This window comes from Sorex fumeus, unplaced genomic scaffold (assembly GCF_029834395.1).
Source record: "Sorex fumeus unplaced genomic scaffold, SorFum_2.1 ptg000109l, whole genome shotgun sequence".
Classification (NCBI taxonomy): domain Eukaryota; kingdom Metazoa; phylum Chordata; class Mammalia; order Eulipotyphla; family Soricidae; genus Sorex; species Sorex fumeus.
In genome coordinates this window covers 2,040,212-2,057,502 of record NW_026606166.1, presented here as the reverse complement: position 1 = coordinate 2,057,502, position 17,291 = coordinate 2,040,212, and the positions used below count along the sequence as shown (strand labels likewise).

Genomic DNA, 17,291 nt, shown 5'->3' with positions numbered 1-17,291 from the left:
TGGGTGCATGTGCACGTGCGTGGTGGTTTTTTACAGTCAGGCGGGTGCGCAGAGATGAAGCGGTGAGGGCTCTGCGTGAGCCTCGTCCGAGTCACTGCGACAGCAGCAAGGGCACTACGCAAGGCTCTGCGCGACACCCACACCCGCTGCGCCCAGAGACATCGCCCAGCCCTCCCAGCAACACACAGGAGGGAGGGAGCAGCGTGCGCAGAGAACACGCACAGCGGGGCACAGCAGCTCAAAGAACCACTGCGGGCACCCGGCGGCAGCCCACTCGCTCTCCGCGCTGGCTCCCCCCTGCCCTAGCGGCCACAGGAGGCCTCACGCCGGCCACCGCAACCCTTGAACCCTGCCCTCCGGCTGGACGCGGCCCCGGCAGCAGGAGGGAGGCCCTGCGGGTCACTCGGACCCGCACCTGCACCTCCACTGCTGCAGCAACACAGGCCGCACTCACCTTTGATCACCTCGGCCACCAGGGTGCCGGCACCCTTCCGACTCATGACTGCGAAGCATCTGGAAGGCCCGGGACCGGCGGCGGCGGAAGGGAGAGGAGGCGCCCGAGCACACCCCGAGTCCGGGACGAGAACTTTAAAGGGCCGCGCCCGCGCCCGCGCCGCGACCCAGGCTGCGGGGGCGCCTGGACCGGCGGGCGGGCTCCAGGAAGGGCGCCTCCGGGCACAGGGGCCTCCCAGCTAGGGGCGCGCCCGGCCAGGCCCGGAGGGGCGCGGGGAGGAAGGGGGAGAGCGAGGGCGCCGCAGCAGACGGGGGAGGGCCGAGGGTGGAGGGACACTCGAACCCCGGTCACACCCAGCTCTGGGCCCACCTACTACTGCCCTTGACCCGCCCACACCCAGCTCCGGGCACGCCCCTCACGCGCGCACCCAGCTCCGGGTCAGTCCTGGCCCGCCCACACCAGGCTCGGGGTGCACCCGCCGCCCGCCGGCAGCGCACTGGCGCCCAGCTCCGCAGGGCAGAGACTGAGGGAAGTGCTCGGGTGGCGACAGAACTTTCCCCCAGGTAAAGGTGCCCCTGAAAATGAAGTGATGGGTTCTTTCAGAGGCCCTGGGTCTCAGCGCGGAAAGGCATGTGGACGGCCGGGGGACCGGCGGGGCAGCACACTGAAAGCATTGGTAAATTGATGCTAACTTGTTTAAAGATCTTCGCAGCAATAGACAAAAATAGACAGAATGAGAAAGACTGTAAATCAATCCCAAAAAAGTGTTTTAACTTTATGTTACTTCAAAGAACTAAAGTGAAACTTTGTACTTTGAGTTACTATTTTCCCTTCAGACTGACAAAAGCCAAAGGACTTTGATAAGGTGCCATGTTTGTGAGGTTGCAGAAAAAACAGATACGCAATCGGGTCTACGAATGTAAACTGGAGGTTGTCCAGTTGTAGACCCGACTGCGTACCAGTTTACCACAGGAAGCATCTCATGAAGTTAGCTCAGTACAATGCAACTTGGAAAATCAGAGAACTTGCTAAGAAACCTGTTCTGATTTCTACCACTGCCTGAAATCTAATGTCTAACAAACCCAAAAAAAATGAAAGTAGCTACATTTAAGTGGAAAGAAGTTTCCCAGGCCCAACTCAAATATTCAAGGCGGGAGAAAGTACAGTGGGTTTGCCTTGTACACAGACAAACTAGGTTCCATCCCCAGAACCAAATATGGTCCCCTGAGAAAGCCAGGAGTGAGCCCTGAGTGCAGTTAGAAGCCCTGAATACAGCCATATGTGGCATAAACAACTCCCTGGGGACCACCATCCAAATTTCAGTTCTCCTGGGGGTATATGTAGGAATGAGGGAAGAACACGCTAACATATTGACAGGTGGGGTTGGGTAATACCCAGCATGCTGGGGGCTACTCCTGGCTCTGACCTGAGGGTAAAGGGATTTAACCAATTGTGGGGCGTTTTGATGTCCAATAACCTTTGCACAATATACAGTTTCAAAATACTGTCATAGGATTAGTTGGCAGTAAACTTCTGAGGCTACAATGCTAGAATGAGAGTGAGTTTTCTGGAGTCAGAAAGAGGGTTTGCAATCTTGTTACCATGCTTTGAGTGCTTGGGACTTAAACACATCATCCTAGGCCTGGCTGGTGAATCTTCTCTTCACAGGTTTGATTTTTAACAACAAAGCTGATACCCTGCCCCTCCTGCTTCTTCATTCAAGTTCACATGTTTAAAAGGAAAAGAGGGCTGGAGCGATAGTACAGCGGGTAGGGCATTTGACTTGCAACAGTCGACCCAGGTTCAATTCCCATATGGTCCCCCAAGCACCACCAGGAGTAATTCCAGAGTGCATGAGCCAGGAGTAACCCTGTTGCAATGCCAGGTGTGACCTAAAAAGCAAAGTAAATAAATAAATGGAAGTGAAAGCTTACAACTTAAAAAATGTCAGTCAGATATTCTAATCCATCCTTGCACCAAAACTGTCTGCAGTACTGGTTTGGCTTTTGGTTTGCTACCTTTTCCTTTAATAAATGTTACCCTAATTAAAAACGTTTAAAACCATTAATATTTTAATTAAAAACATTTTCCTGCATAAGTATATCTAACTGGGAACCTATTAAGAACAGGAAACAAGTAACAATAATAACACAGTATCTACGTTTATTTTCTGGGCATTCCCCAGTGGATCCTGAGAGGCCTGCTAGGGATCACTAGGGGACTTCACAACGCTTGGGGGTAGGCAGGGAACACACAAGGGAATGCTCCATGCCTCAGAGTTCAAAGATCTGCCACTAGCTACTTTTTATAGAAGAAACTGAAATTTTGACATGGATCTGTAAATTCATGGACTTGTAACTGTTTCTGCTCTCCCATGAACTTGGCTGACTTTACATTCAAGTGCCAGATTTCCCTATAGTACAGTCTACTTGATGATCACTCAGGCTCTTCCTGAATACTTCTTAAACCTTTGAGGGCCAAACATTAGCTATAGGTTGGCAATTGGTCAAAAGACATGGTTATAGATTAACAATAGGCCCACAGATGTCGACTATGGGTTAGTCCTTCACAAATGAGGGCACGGGAGACCCTGGAAGAACTCCTGCTAAAAATACTGATTTAAAAAAATGAGGTATTACCCTGCCTTAAATGATGACAGCTAATCATTATTTAAAATTTAATGACATATTGTATTAAGCTCAGTAACAACCCAGGAAGTAGGTACTATTACCAGTGTTCTCTGGGGAAAAAAATTGTTTGGGGGCTACACTTGGCAATGCTCAGGGCTTACTCCCAGCTTTGCTCAAAGATCACTCCTGGAAGGCTCAGAGGCATTAAACCCAAGACAGCCACACACAAGACAAGTAGAGGCACCTGGGCCCCCAGGCGGAGTAGAAACAGCAATAAAAATAAAACAAACACAAAAGTATCTCTCCCACCAAAACCAAGGTAAGGAAAAAAAATCTGGTTACCAATGCTTCCATGGTAACAATATAGTGACTGGAAGTACAAAGTGGTGCCAAGAAATAAGAGAAGAATTGGAAAGAAACAGAGTTGTATTTATTTATCAGCAATGATTCTCTAAGACATACAAGAGAATCTCTAGGCAAACTAAGAAGAAAACTGATAAACTATTGCAGTTACTAGATATAGATGCATAAAACACAACAGAATTTCTCAGCACTGATTTCATAATCTTTAAAAAAATTACCTCTCCTTTATACTTATATGGAAGAGTAAAGCAGGTTTATAAAATGGAAGACTTGATATCACAAAAGTTTATCTCAAACAAAATGAAATCTCAGTGGGTTTTTTGTGCAATCTGACAAGTTCCCCCTTAAATAAATATATAAGGCCACAGAAGGGGCCAGAAAGAACAATGGGTTGAGTGCTTACTTTGCATAAGCTGACCTCAGTTCAATCCTGAACCTCACTAGGAGTGATCCCTGAGCACAGATGGGTGTGGCCAAAAGAAATAACAAAAACCCTACAACAAAAAATTTAAAAATTAAATTTTCCTTACAGAAGGATTTCAAGTGATATATATCAATACTTTCCTGCAGGGGTAGAGATTAATCCCTCCCCATGCTGAGTAGAGCTAGAATTCGTGTCTGCTTCTGAAAATATATTATGGAAAAGCAAAAACACAGACCCTGATAGGACAGAACCGAAGAAGAGCGGTGCTTCTTCACTGTGGTCTTCATCCCAAAATTCAGTCATGCTCATTTCAAAAAGTCACGGTGTGAGAGGCAGCCTACAAAACACCTGGTCTGGATTTGATTTCAACACGATCAAGCTCATGAAAACAGGAGAAACTCACAAACCTCAGGTGATTACGGAAATGACAATTAAATATAATTATGGTACCTCAGGCTGAACCCTGGAATAGAAAAGGGACACTCATGGAAACCAGTGGGGAAATGTGAATCAAGTCTACAGTACTGGAGTTGAAGAGAGAGCACAGCAGGAAGGGCAACTGCCTAGCACACAGGAAACCCAGCTTTGATCTCCAGCATCCCACATGGTCCCCTGAGCATCATCAGGAGTGATCCTTGAGCACAGAGCACTGCCAGGCATGGCCCAAAAACAAACAAAACAGAAAACAGTGAAACTCTCTGTATATTTCTGTAAACCATATTCCTAGTGGGGCTCAGCACCATCTGGGGATTTACCCCAGGTCAGCCAAATGCAAGGAAAGTGCCTTATCTCTCTGGACCTTCTCTTGACCCCTCCTTTTTCCTTCTCACCCTTCTTTTAAATTACTACTACTACTACTACTACTACTACTATAGCATGTAACACTGTCCTCCCGCTGTTCATTGATTTTGCTCGAGTGGGCCCAGTAACGTCTCCATTGGAGACTTGTTGTTACTGTGTTTGGCATATTGAATACGTCACGGGTCGCTTGCCAGGCTTTGCAATGCGGGCGAGATACTCTCCGTAGCTTGCCGGGCTCTCTGAGCAGGGTGGAGGAATCGAACTTGAGTCGGCCTACTGTTACTGTTTGGGGTTTTTTGATCACACCCAGAAGCACTCAGGGCTTACTCCTGGCTCTACAATCAGGAGTTACCCCTAGAAGTGCTCAGAGGATCATATAAAATGCCAGGGATTGAACCCGGGTCCGCCACACACAAGGCAAGCACCCTACCCCCCCCCCTTACTATCTCTCCAGCCCTATTTTTATTTATTTAATTTGCTTTTTTGGTCAAACACACGAGATGCTCAGGTCTTACTCTTGGCTCTGCAATCAGGAATTACTTTTGGCGGTGCTTGGGGGACCATATGGGATGCCAGGGATTAAACCCAAATCGGCTGCGTGCAAGGCAAATGTACTGTCACTGTACTATCACTCTGACCCCAATTTTTTAAGTACCTAATGGAGAGAATATTTATAACTTCTATAGCATGCACTAGTTATAAGTAGAGCTATAGTCTTAAAATTATAAACAGTCCAATAGGAAATTGTACTGCAGGTAGGATAGTTGCTGGTTTGATCCATAGCATCCCATTTGGTCCCCCCGAGCATCACCAGGAGTGATCTCCAAGGGCAGAGCCAGGAGTAAGCCCTGAACACAGACAGGTATGGGGAAGGGAGGGAGGGAAAGGGGGTGGGGGGAGTCAAGAATTAACAGGGAAATAGGGGGTTGGATTGAGAGCATATTTGGCAGGGCATTTGCCTTGCATGCAGCTGACCCAAGTTCAATGGCCAACATCCCATATGGTTTCCCAAACACTCCGGAGTAATTTTCGAGTGAAGAGTGAGGATTTAACCCCTGTACCTTGCCAGTATACCCTGGGCACCCTCCTCCCCTCCCCACACACACAAGAGGCAAATCAGATAAAATGCATACAAGTGACAAAAAATGAGACATCTAGCCTATTAGAATAAGATTTAAAAAAAAAAAAAGAAAGAAATACATGCACAATCCCCTCGAAAAGTGACCCCTGGCTCCTTTAGCTACAGCAGCTCCCGAGTGCCCTGAACAAAAAAGAAAGAATGAAAGTAGGTGGTTGTGGGGAAATTGCAAGAAAAGTATGGCTATCAAATTGATAAAATGGGTTCAAGTGCATTATGATATATCTATTCTGCTTGGTACATAACAATAATAAAATGAAATAAGTCACTTTCCTAAAGGTAAACATTTATGTACAAAAATAGACCAAAAAAGCAAATGGAATAATACCCCCAACAAGCAGCTAGAAGATGCCAATGGGGTTTGGATTGGGGAGCTGGGTAGAAAAATTTAGTAATATCATTTGGGTTTTTCAGAATGTCTTTGTGTAGAATAACAGTAACAAGAAAGCAGGAGCAAAAAAAAATTATAGTCAACTTTCAGGGTCCAATTGCACTAAAGTCAAATCCATTTCTGCATCTTTCACATTTTGTTTAAATAATATAATAAACACATTTTCTTTGCTTCTGCAACAACAACAACAAAAAAGAATGCCTTTGTGTTAGTTTATAATTGAAAATATATTCCTCTAGTAAGTCAGGAAGGGACAAGGAAGAAGCCTTTCAGCTCTGAAAAGTATCAGTCCCTCGCCTAATTTGTCCTACTTTCAAGTTATTAAGTGTTTTGGAACAGCTATTTGCAGCCAGAACAAGATCTACTGTTTCCCAGAACAGACTCAAGCTGAAGCAGCGTGAGCAAGTAGCTGACACTCTTGAATGGAAAGATGAGTTCATATGTCCCTCCAGAAACCTTTCGACACTCTCCATCATCTTCCTCCATGTTTCAAACCTGGACTGGACACAGTCCTCTGACTTTTGCTGCCCTTCAAGGGGAGTGAGTCCTGGATGGCAGCACTTCACGGCTGTTGCATCTTCTTGGTCTTTCTCCTTTAAAGCAAGGAGTCCTGAGCCAAAGCAATAGCAGAGGAAGCAGGGGGCTTGGTTGGCACATGCCTGTCACGGGTTTGAATCCCTGACTCCCCATATGGTGTCCAAAGCCCAGCAGGAGTGATACCCGTGTGCAATGCCAGAAGTAAACCTGAGCACTGCCTAGTGCTCCCAAAAACAAACAAAAATTAAAGCAAAGAGTCAGAGGTGGGGGTGGAGCAGGTAGGACACTGGCCTTGCATGCACCCAGCATAGGTCAGATCCCTAACTCTCTGAGACCCACTAGGAGTGATCCCTGAATGTGGAGCCAGGAAATTGGTAGGTGTGACCAAAAAAAAAAAAAAGATAAAAATAGAGTATTAGTTAAATGGATTATTTTTTAATGTAGTGGAAGCGGTTAATTGTTGTTTTACTTTCATACTGCATAAAAAGGTTGAAATATATGCAATTTTATTAAAGCTCTTGGGAAAATCTGGGAGCAGTTATGGCCACTCAGATATGGACAGCCATTATTTTCCTATTATCCACTCATCTGCAGAGTTTATAACTTAAATATTGAATGTCCTCCAAGTTGGTAAAATTAGTAGCTTGTTATTTTGTTTGTTTTTAAGAGGTTTTAATTTTTTTGGCTTTTGGGGTCACACCCAGTGATGCTTAGGGGTTACTCCTGGCTCTGCACTCAGTAATTATTTATAGCGGTGCTCAGGGGACCCTCTGGGACGTCAGGAATCAAACATCAGCCGGCCGCGTGCAAGGTAAACACAGTCCCCGCTATACTATGGCTGCAACCCAAATTAGTAGCCTGTAAATCACAATAATGGTTGTTAATAATGGGCTCTCAGGGGTGAAAATTATTGACTACCCATATGTGTAAACTGTCAAAATATTTTACTGACAGATTGCAAAGCAGATTACAAAAATCTAGTGACACTCTTATCTAGGGGACAGTGTGGGATCTTCGAGTCTAGATTTTAAACTGGCCCTGTTCAGTGGATTGTAAGAATTTCTAACTGGTACCAACAGTGAGGTGAAAAGAATTTTGTTTCTGGCACACTATTATGGCTGCTTAAAGTAAACTTTTCCCAAAGGCATGATGAAAGTAACTGAAAACACAGGAGTTGGGCCAGGGAGATACAGCTTAAAGGACTAGAGCACATGCTTTGTTTGCAGGAGCAGAATTTTCTAGAGCACAGCAGCAAGATTCCCAGTGTCCCCAGAAGGTGCCCCCAGCACTGACGGGTGTGGCCCCAAAACAAAACAAACAAGAGGTGAACTTAAATAACTGGTAGCAGTGTTGCAGAGATAAAGCTAAACTCCATCCACCTCCAAGTCTTCAGACCAGACTTGCTGCCCCAAATCCTCTCAGTGGATGAGAACACCACCCCCCCACACACACACACATACACACCCCACCCCCCCACACACACACCACACACATACCACACCCCTCACACCACACACACAGACACACATGACATACACACACACACACACACAGCATCCTGGAGCCAGTCTGACAGAACACACAGAACACACAGGAAGTGATCCACTCTAGCAAATGGGTGTTTTTCTAGGATCTTAAGGCAAGGACTCTGTTAAATCGTAATTTATGTACTTAGGCATTTCAAAAAACATTTGATTTATCTCATTTCTAATTTTTGGCAATGACGACTTAAAATATAAAATTGTGTTATCAGAAATATTCTTAATCACAGTAAATATTCACTCTATCTCCAATGGCATTTCAAGGTCCTCGTAACAATATCTGGAACATATTACAATACTAGGTTAGTCAGATCAAGAATTTACTTTTCCCCTACAGAAACATCTCTGGAGATTTAAAATTACCACACAAATCTGCCCCCCCCCTTTTTTTTTTGGAATGGTGACAAGGACTACAAGGACTAGAGGCATACAGCATATTTTTTCCTTTTAAATGGGAATCAAGATAAATGATCTGAAAACACTTTATATGGAGAATCTACAGTGATGATGAAAAGCTCAAGGAAGAATGCATTCAAATCTGGGAAATGCCAATTATAAAAACAATGAAACAACACTACACTCCCACTAGAATGACTAAAATTAGAATGACAACACTAATTGTTAGACAAGGTAGAGAGCTGTGGATGAGAACACCATCCCCCCGCCACACACACACACATACATACCCCACCCCACCCCCATTAAACATCATTAATATGAATGTAAAGCCTTCACGTGATGTAAAATTAAGAAATGGGAGGACCAGAAAGACTCTAGGTCACCTAGAGTACATGCTTCTTACATGTGGGAACTCTAGACTCAATCCAGCACCTAGGTCTGCATTACCACCCGCCTCCATGTTACTGACAACCCCCATGCACCTACCACAAATACAAAAACATAGTTTAGTGGTTTCCTGCAGAGTCACTTACACTGTCCCTGTGACCCACCCACCCTACTCTGAGGTAGGCACATAAGGAAAGTTTCTGTACAGAAGTTGTGGTAGTAGCTTTATAACAGCCCCTGACTGGAAAGAAGACAAAATCCACCAGCAGGAGAACAAACTATAGAAATTGGTCATAGATAGGGGAATGATGTGTGGACAGACCAGACAATATATATGTTTCAAAATCACTATGCTGACTGGTTTTGAGAGTTCATGCTGTATGATTCCACAAACATGAAGTCAAAAACAGATGATATAAATCTATATTGCTAGAAACCAGGCCAGTGACTGTTTAAGGTAAGACAAAGTTGAGAGGAAAGGGGTCCAAAGGGAACATGATCACAGGTTCATGTGCCTATTAAAATTCAAACTGTGGGGCTGGAGCGATAGCACAGCAGGTAGGGCGTTTGCCTTGCATGCGGCTGACCCGGGTTCGATTCCCAGCATCCCATATAGTCCCCCAAGCACTGCCAGGAGTAATGCCTCAGTGCATGAGCCAGGAGTAACCTTTGTGCATTGCTGGGTGTGACCCAAAAATACAATAAATAAAATAAAATAAAATAAACTTCAAACTGTACACACTGGTGCATATCACTGTTTACAAGCTGGAATTTTAAATCAGGCGGAGGGAAAAAGTGTGTTGAGTGGTACATATCCATGAAAAGATGACAGAATTAAGAACTCTGGATAGAATATGATTAAAATCATCTAGGTGGAGCTGGAGCGATAGCACAGCACGTAGGGCATTTGCCTTGCACGCGGCCGACCCAGGTTCGATTCCCAGCATCCCATATGGTCCCCCGAGCACTGCCAGGAGTAAAGCCTGAGTCCATGAGCCAGGAGTAACCCCTGTGCATAGCTGGGTATGACCCAAAAAGCAGAAAGAAAAAAAAATCATCTAGGATTGGAGATAGTACAGCAAGTAGGATATTTGCCTTGTATGCAGAACTGGTTTTGATCCCCGACACCCCATATGGTCCCCAGAGCCAACAGGAGTGGTCCCTGAGTGCAGAGCCAGGACTAAACCCTGATCAGTGCTGGGTGTGGTCACATAACAACCACACAAAGAATGATCTTACCCTAAGTGTAAAATTACTAAAGGGCAGGTTTTCAGCCAAGTGTCTCTCTGGTCCATTTTCCTGCACTGTTTCTTCTACAGGCAAACTACCCTTTTGTGGACAGGCAGGAAATGTCTGTGGCCCCAAACCTGAGCAGTGGTGGAGATTACTAGTGAGAACATGAATAGAAAACTCAAGTTAGCAACCACAAAGGAAGGCCGCCAGAAACAACACCACCAGGAGCCATGATGCAGGCAGGTTGACCACAGAAGGGCCTCCCGCCTCCCAACCCCAGAGCAATGGAATTCCTGGGGAGTCCTCAAATTACCTAGCCCTTAGACTGTCAGGACCCACTTGTGGCTACAGAAATTAAGACCTTTACTTGGAGCTAGCCCAGAGCAGAGAAGGCTGGACCTATGACCCAGCCGGAACAAAGGTCAAGAAAAGGAGTTTTCAAAGACCATCCCAACTCTACCTGCTTTGGCAACCACCCTAGCAAGGAACTCTTAGGTAGAAAGCTTGGGGAAAATCCTATAAAAGCCACCTTGAACAAAGGAAGTGTGCGCATATGCTGCCCGAGCACATGTGCTGCTTGTGCCCGCATGGCAGAGCACATGTGGCACCGGAGCACATGTGTCTCCCACACCTCCCCTCTTGAGATATGTTCTGGGGCTCTCTCCATCTTTGGAGAACCCCAAGTTCTCTCTTGAACGTGTTACTCTTACTGCCTCTTTTCTCTCCCTCCCTCCCCTTGCTCAAACCCTCCGAATAAAATCTGTTATTACTTTGCTGCTTGTCTACTCTGGCTGAAATTCCTTTCTGTGAGACAGTACGAAGTGCCTGGTACCACTGGGTAAGGCCTAGGACTGACTCATTTCCAGCAAAGAGCACTTCCTTGCTACAGCCGAGTCTGTGGCTCCCCAAGAAAGCGGTGAGGGGATCAACTTCCTCTTGGTCAAGAAAACCAAGCAGGGCGCTGGAGCAATAGTACAGCAGGTAGGGAATTTGCCTTGCATGCAGCCAACCTGGATTCGATTCCCAGCATCCCATATGGTCCCCTGAGCACCGCCAGAAGAAATTCCTGAGGGTAGAGCCAGGAGTAACCCCAGTGCATCGCTGGGTGTGACCCAAAAAAAAAAAAATAGCAGACATCAGATGTGGCTTGAGAGCCACCTGGTGGGGCTAGTGGGACTACAGGGCTGTGCCATGCAGGGGTTCATCACAGACTTGGTTCATCACAGACTTTGCAGTCCTAACCTTCCCAGCAGGTTTTGGCGGGGCAGAGGTGGATCAGGAGAAAGTAACTCTCTCTCCTCCCTGCCTCACATAAGCCACCCCTGGGGACCCAGCGACTTCAACAAGAGTGGTTTAAATGTTCTCCCAGGGATGAGGCAGCTCAGTTAGGAGAGCACCCTGGAGGAGCTGGGCCCTGGCACAGCCTGGACAGTGCTGAGTTCCATCCCCTGTCTCTGCGCAGCACATTCTCGGCAAAGCCGCCAGAGGAAGTGTGTGAGCACAATCTAAGAGTATCGTCCCAGAGAGAAAGAGAGCACCACCAAGCACTGTAACTCAGCATTCACGGCTAAGACTGAGAGGCCATACAGGCAGTATGGAGTCTTAATACTTAGGACAGAAATGCAGTGACTGCAGCATCTGCCCGAGACTGCAGAACTGCATGGTAGGACACTCAGCACTGGGTCAGAAGTCCTAACCCCTGTACTATCTCCCTGGACCCAAGACTGCTTTGTTTCAACAACAATAAAAAGCTATTCACAATGGGAATACCAATTTTCTAAAAAGCACGTTATTAGTCACTGTCACTGTCCTCCCGTTGTTCATCGATTTGCTCGAGCGGGCCCGGTAACATTGTGAGACTTGTTACTGTGGCATATCGAATACGTCACGAGGAGCTTGCCAGGCTCTCTGAGAGGGGCAGAGGAATCGAACTCAGGTCGACCATGTTGGCTGCATGCAAGGAAAATGCCCTACCCACTATGATATCGCTCCAGCCCACATAATTAGTACTAAGAATAAAGGGTTAACCATGACTGCCACACTCTATAAGGAAGCACCTGCAGAGTGATGTAAGTAGAGCAAAATCATCTCTCCTCACAGCTTTTCTCTTTTTTAGAAAAAAAAAATTATTGAGTCACCAGAGATAGTTACAAAGCTTTAATGTTTGATATTCAGCTATATAATGATCGATCACCTATCCCTCCACCAGTGCAAACTTTCCACCACCAATATCCCTATCCGCCCCCCTCCCCCCCACCACACACACACACACACACACACACACACACACTTCCATCCCAGTCCTTACCCTGCCTCTATGGCAGACAATTGTCCAGATACTCTCTACCTTTGGGCATTATATTTTGCTCGGATCTTCCCACCACCATTCAAGCCTGCCCTCCAGGGGCAGACGCTAGATAGTTTATTTTCCATTGCTCACTCTGCATATCAGGAAAGATCACGCGGCCGCATAAGCAGCCACATGCTTCTGAGATTCTAAATTATAAATAGTTCAGTTCCACAGACATCTCTGTAGGAAGCTATTCCAATGTGGTTCCATCCGGAGAAGGCGGGGAGACTGTACCTGCTCCATCTGGGGCATCCTGATGATATCAGCTCGGTATGGGGCCCAGAGAATTCTCCAGTTCTGTGATAACCACAGGGACCCTTCACTGCTGTGTACGGCAAGATGGTGCCTGGGGTGGGTTGAGGGCATGACTTCCAGCATCAGGGGCAGACTGGGAGCCAGGATGAAACTACCCAGTTACAGTGCCACCATGCAACAGCTCTTCTCTTGACCTTAAAAAATCTACCAATGAGCCAGGTCTCTTGCAATGACTAGAATTTTGCTACCCACTGCAACTTTCTGAGTGATAGTGATGTTCAGTATCTGTTAACACGGGCTTAGAGGCTACTCTACTGGCCAGTGCAGACTTAAGGGAAGCACAGCTACTGTGTCTAACCCATAGCCTTGACAACTGGATATTCTGAGGTAAAAGGCCTCTCCCATCAGCAAGCAAAAAGAGCTCTGACTTCCTTCTGTTCTTAAGCCCTCTGGTTCCAACAAGTACCAAGGTTTTAACCAGGTCTCACAATACAACTCTGATTTTCTGAGTGTATCAGATAGAATGAAAGTCACCCACAGTCAGAAACACATCCCAGTACACAATGCCTGGTACCAACTAAGTGTTCCGAAAAATACCTGTTACACAGACAAAAGGTGATGAAAATGGAGGAAGACCAGAGAGACTAAAAGAAAAGAATAGGGGCTGGAGCAATAGCACAGCAGGTAGGGCGTTTGCCTTGCACGCAGCTGACCCGGGTTCAATTCCCAGCATCCCATATGGTCCCCTGAGCACCGCCAGGGGTAATTCCTGAGCGCAGAGCCAGGAGTAACCCCTGTGCATTGACAGGTGTAACCTAAAAAGCAAAAAAAAAAAAAAGGAATATTTGTATGTATTGATTTATCCTGGCCTAGCACTTTTATTAGCCCACCTGTTCACATCACAGTCTTATAACACCAGTATTATCATTCCCCAGTTTCCCAGTTTAAACAGAACTGGCTGTGCCAAGGGAAATAACAAACTCACAGTCATCCAGCTTATGGGAAGGGGTAAAAATTAAAGCTTGAACAAGTAATTCATCCACCTCAAGTCAGTCAATATTTGGTATGTATATAGAGGCACACTGTCATATATGATTTTTCTAAAGTGTCCAGGGGCTGAAACAATAGCAGTGAATAAGGTGCTGGCCTTGAAGGTGGTTGAATGTGGTGAAGGAATGTCTTAGCACTCACATGCTTTATTGGTACTATAATCAGAAAGCATTCAGGAGCACAACTACAAGTGTTTAATCCCCAGCACAACAGCAGCAACAGCAAATTTTAGCAGGGAAGGAAGGAAACAAAGATATAAATGATACAAATTGGGCCAGAGCCATGGGACAGTGGGGAAGGTGTCTGCAGCTAAAATATGTGAGCGGGGCTGGAGCGATAGCACAGCAGGTAGGGCATTTGCCTTGCACGTGGCTGACCCGGATTCGATTCCCAGCATTCCATATGGTCCCTTGAGCACCACCAGGAGTAACTCCTGAGTATAGAGCCAAGAGTAACCCCTGAGTAAGGTTGGCTGACCCTTCAAGCCTTTGTTTTTCCTTGAACATGTATTTGGCTTGCTTGTCTCTGTTTCTTTGCTTGCCTATTTCCACTGAGAAGCTGATGCTCTATCTCAAACATTTACTTTTCCCTTTCTCTCCTTACATCTTTCTAAAAAGTTTCGATACCAACTTTCTTGTTTAGGGTTGGAAAGAGCTCAGAAGTCTGTAACACAGGCTTGCATGCAGAAACCCTGGGTTCAATTCCAAGTACTGAGAAGGTGGTGGCCCCCGGGTTTTAACAAAATCAACAATGTACTGTGAGTTTTATAATCTATATAAGTACAATGCATGTAAAAAAAAACAGGACAAGAAAAATGAAAGAGTCTTATATGAAGATTTCTAAATGACTTTGAGGCCAACTAAAACTTAAAACCCAGGAACTAGAGAGTAAAGAATAGGGATGTCAAAATAAACTCTGCATAGCTAGTACAGATTACCACAATTATTGGAAAATTAAACTATAAAATGATATATAAACCAGCATTACCTCAATGTTAATTTTCTTTAACAAAAGTAAATGACTCCCATTCACCATTTATCTGGTTCCCAGACCACTGCTAGGCATTCAAATGTTTGATTTAAAATATTGAAGTTTTAAAATATGGGAAGTTTTAAAAATGTGCAAAATAAAGAAAAATGTGAATAAAAAATATGTATACAAAATGATAAATAGAAAGCACCTTTGTGAATGATCAGAAATAACAATTACCCCAATATAGAAAAAATTTAGTGCATTGAAATGAGAAAGAACCAACAATCCAGAAGAAAAACAGGCACCAGGTATTGGTACCCACTTTTCAGAAATTCATTTGTGCTCCTCAAAGTTCGCAAAATCCAAATTTGTTAACCCATTTTGTTGGTGAACTTATAAACAAGTTCATTAACAAGTCCTCTCATTTATTTCTGGTGGGATAGTAACTATACTTACAAAAACATGTACATCTATCATCACCCCTCTGAGCTCGCCAGGATAATCGCTGAGCACAGAGCCAGGAGCAACCCCTGAGTGCAGTTGGTTATGGAACAGAATCACTTGTGAATGAAAAGTTACGGCCATGAACAATAGGCTATTCAATTCAGTGTTAATTTTAAAAGTAAAGACTGAAAAATCTATTGTGAATATCTATGTTTGATATTAGATCTTATGTGCATTTTAAAGTGGAATTCTATGCAGCTATAAAAGAAAATGAGAATTTCTCTATGAAATACTTGAAAAATTCTCCAAGACAAATCATATTCTATCAATTTTGTCTCATTTTCACATTTGTACATCTCTAAAATTGTGTCATTTTCTTAAAATCTCAGAAATTTAATTGGCAGCATTTTTACTTTCTTAGAAGTACATAAAATATATATTCTATTGTAGCTTGGATTTTGTGAAATGTGGTATCATTAGCAAATAGCCAGGCATAAAATTATGTGTAGAACATGCTGTCTTTTGGGCCACACCAGCGATGCTCAGGGGTTACTCCTGACTATACACTCAGGAATTTCTCCTGGCAGTGCACAGACCACCATATGGGATGCCAGGGATCGAACCTGGGTCAGCCACATGCAAGGCAAAAGCTCTATCTGCTGTACTGTGGCTCCGGCCTCCAAAAAGAATCTTTTATTAATAAAATGTAGACTCTTGGAACAACACAGAAGTACTTATAAAAATTCTGGAGAAAGAAATCAGTACCACTTTTTCAAATAAGTTTGAGGGGTTTTGGGGGGGAAAGAGGGTTGGTTTTGTTTTTAGGCTATACTCGGCTGTACTCAGGGGTTACTCCTGGCTCCGCACCCAGGAATTATTCCTGCTGGTGCTTAGGGGACCAGATGGGGTTCTGGGAATGAGCCCAGGTTGGCCCCTGTGCAAAGCAAACACCCTACCCATTGTACAAGCTCTCTGGCCCCTCAATTAAGTTTTAAAACCTACCCATGGATGATGTTCAAGAAGATGAAGCAAAATTATTTCTGCTGCTTTCAAAAATCAAGTATTTTATTATTAATCCCCTGTGAAAGCTTGAGCATTGTTAAAAGTATGCCTTTACAGATTAACAACATGGCTTATTAACACCTGCCACTGAAAACAACAAACTACATGAGCTTCCAGGGAAAATTAAAAGGAACTGTGTGAGACTTTAATACATGAAAAGCATCCCCAAAATAGAAAAATGGCGCTGAGACCACATCGTACGGAGCTAATCTGACCTCCCTAATTTTGTATATGCATGTGATACAGATAAACTTCCCGAGCAATAAAATCAGCAGGTTTTTCTATCTTGAAACTTTCTCAAGCATTCCTTGAGTTTGTTTATATAGACTTATGAGGATAAAGAAGTTAAAAAATAGGAGTAGATGCACAAGTCCATTTACCTGGCAAAAAGGTGTTTCTGGAATTGGAATTTATATAGAACATGAAATCTCCAGGGACCCAAGCCTGGCATTCTACGCTGGAAAAGCACAATTCCTGAGGTCACTTCATATTTACTCAACTTATCTTTAACCATACTTCCAAGATGCTTATCAGCCAATTATTAGTCAAGCCTCCACATGACAACACTATTTCTGGGGCTTTTCCTGAAAATCTAAATCCTTCCAATTACCCTGAATTATAAATTGACCTTAAGCTAGCATTTTAAACACACAGCTTTCACCCTCACACATGTACCTGTTCTCATCACCTTCTATTAAAAAATGCTCCTGGTCACGCAGGACACTGCACAGTGGTACTGCACAGCTGGGTGCTCGCTGGTCAGGAGAAGGAGCCCTGAACATTCCTTTCTGCTCGGCAGTGACACCAGCATTTCTTTGCTGTCGCTCATGGGCACTCTCAGTGCCCCTACAAAAATCTGC

The 17,291-nt window shown here is 44.7% G+C and overlaps 1 protein-coding gene across 18 annotated transcripts in view; it reads right to left on the bottom strand.

The window, feature by feature from the left end:
- The window catches only part of CDC14B (cell division cycle 14B), a 102,106-nt gene that overhangs the window by 66,879 nt on the left and 17,936 nt on the right, over positions 1–17,291 (bottom strand). For 3 of the 18 annotated variants that reach the window (XM_056134871.1, XM_056134867.1, XM_056134869.1), the window contains exon 1: positions 455–549. The exons of 14 other annotated variants lie outside the window; for them this stretch is intronic. In XM_056134871.1, coding sequence (XP_055990846.1) covers positions 455–500 — 46 coding nt within the window. In that variant the 5' untranslated portion in view covers positions 501–549. Of the gene's footprint in view, positions 1–454; positions 550–17,291 lie in introns of those variants that run through there. One more of the 18 variants, XM_056134874.1, reaches the window with a different exon arrangement.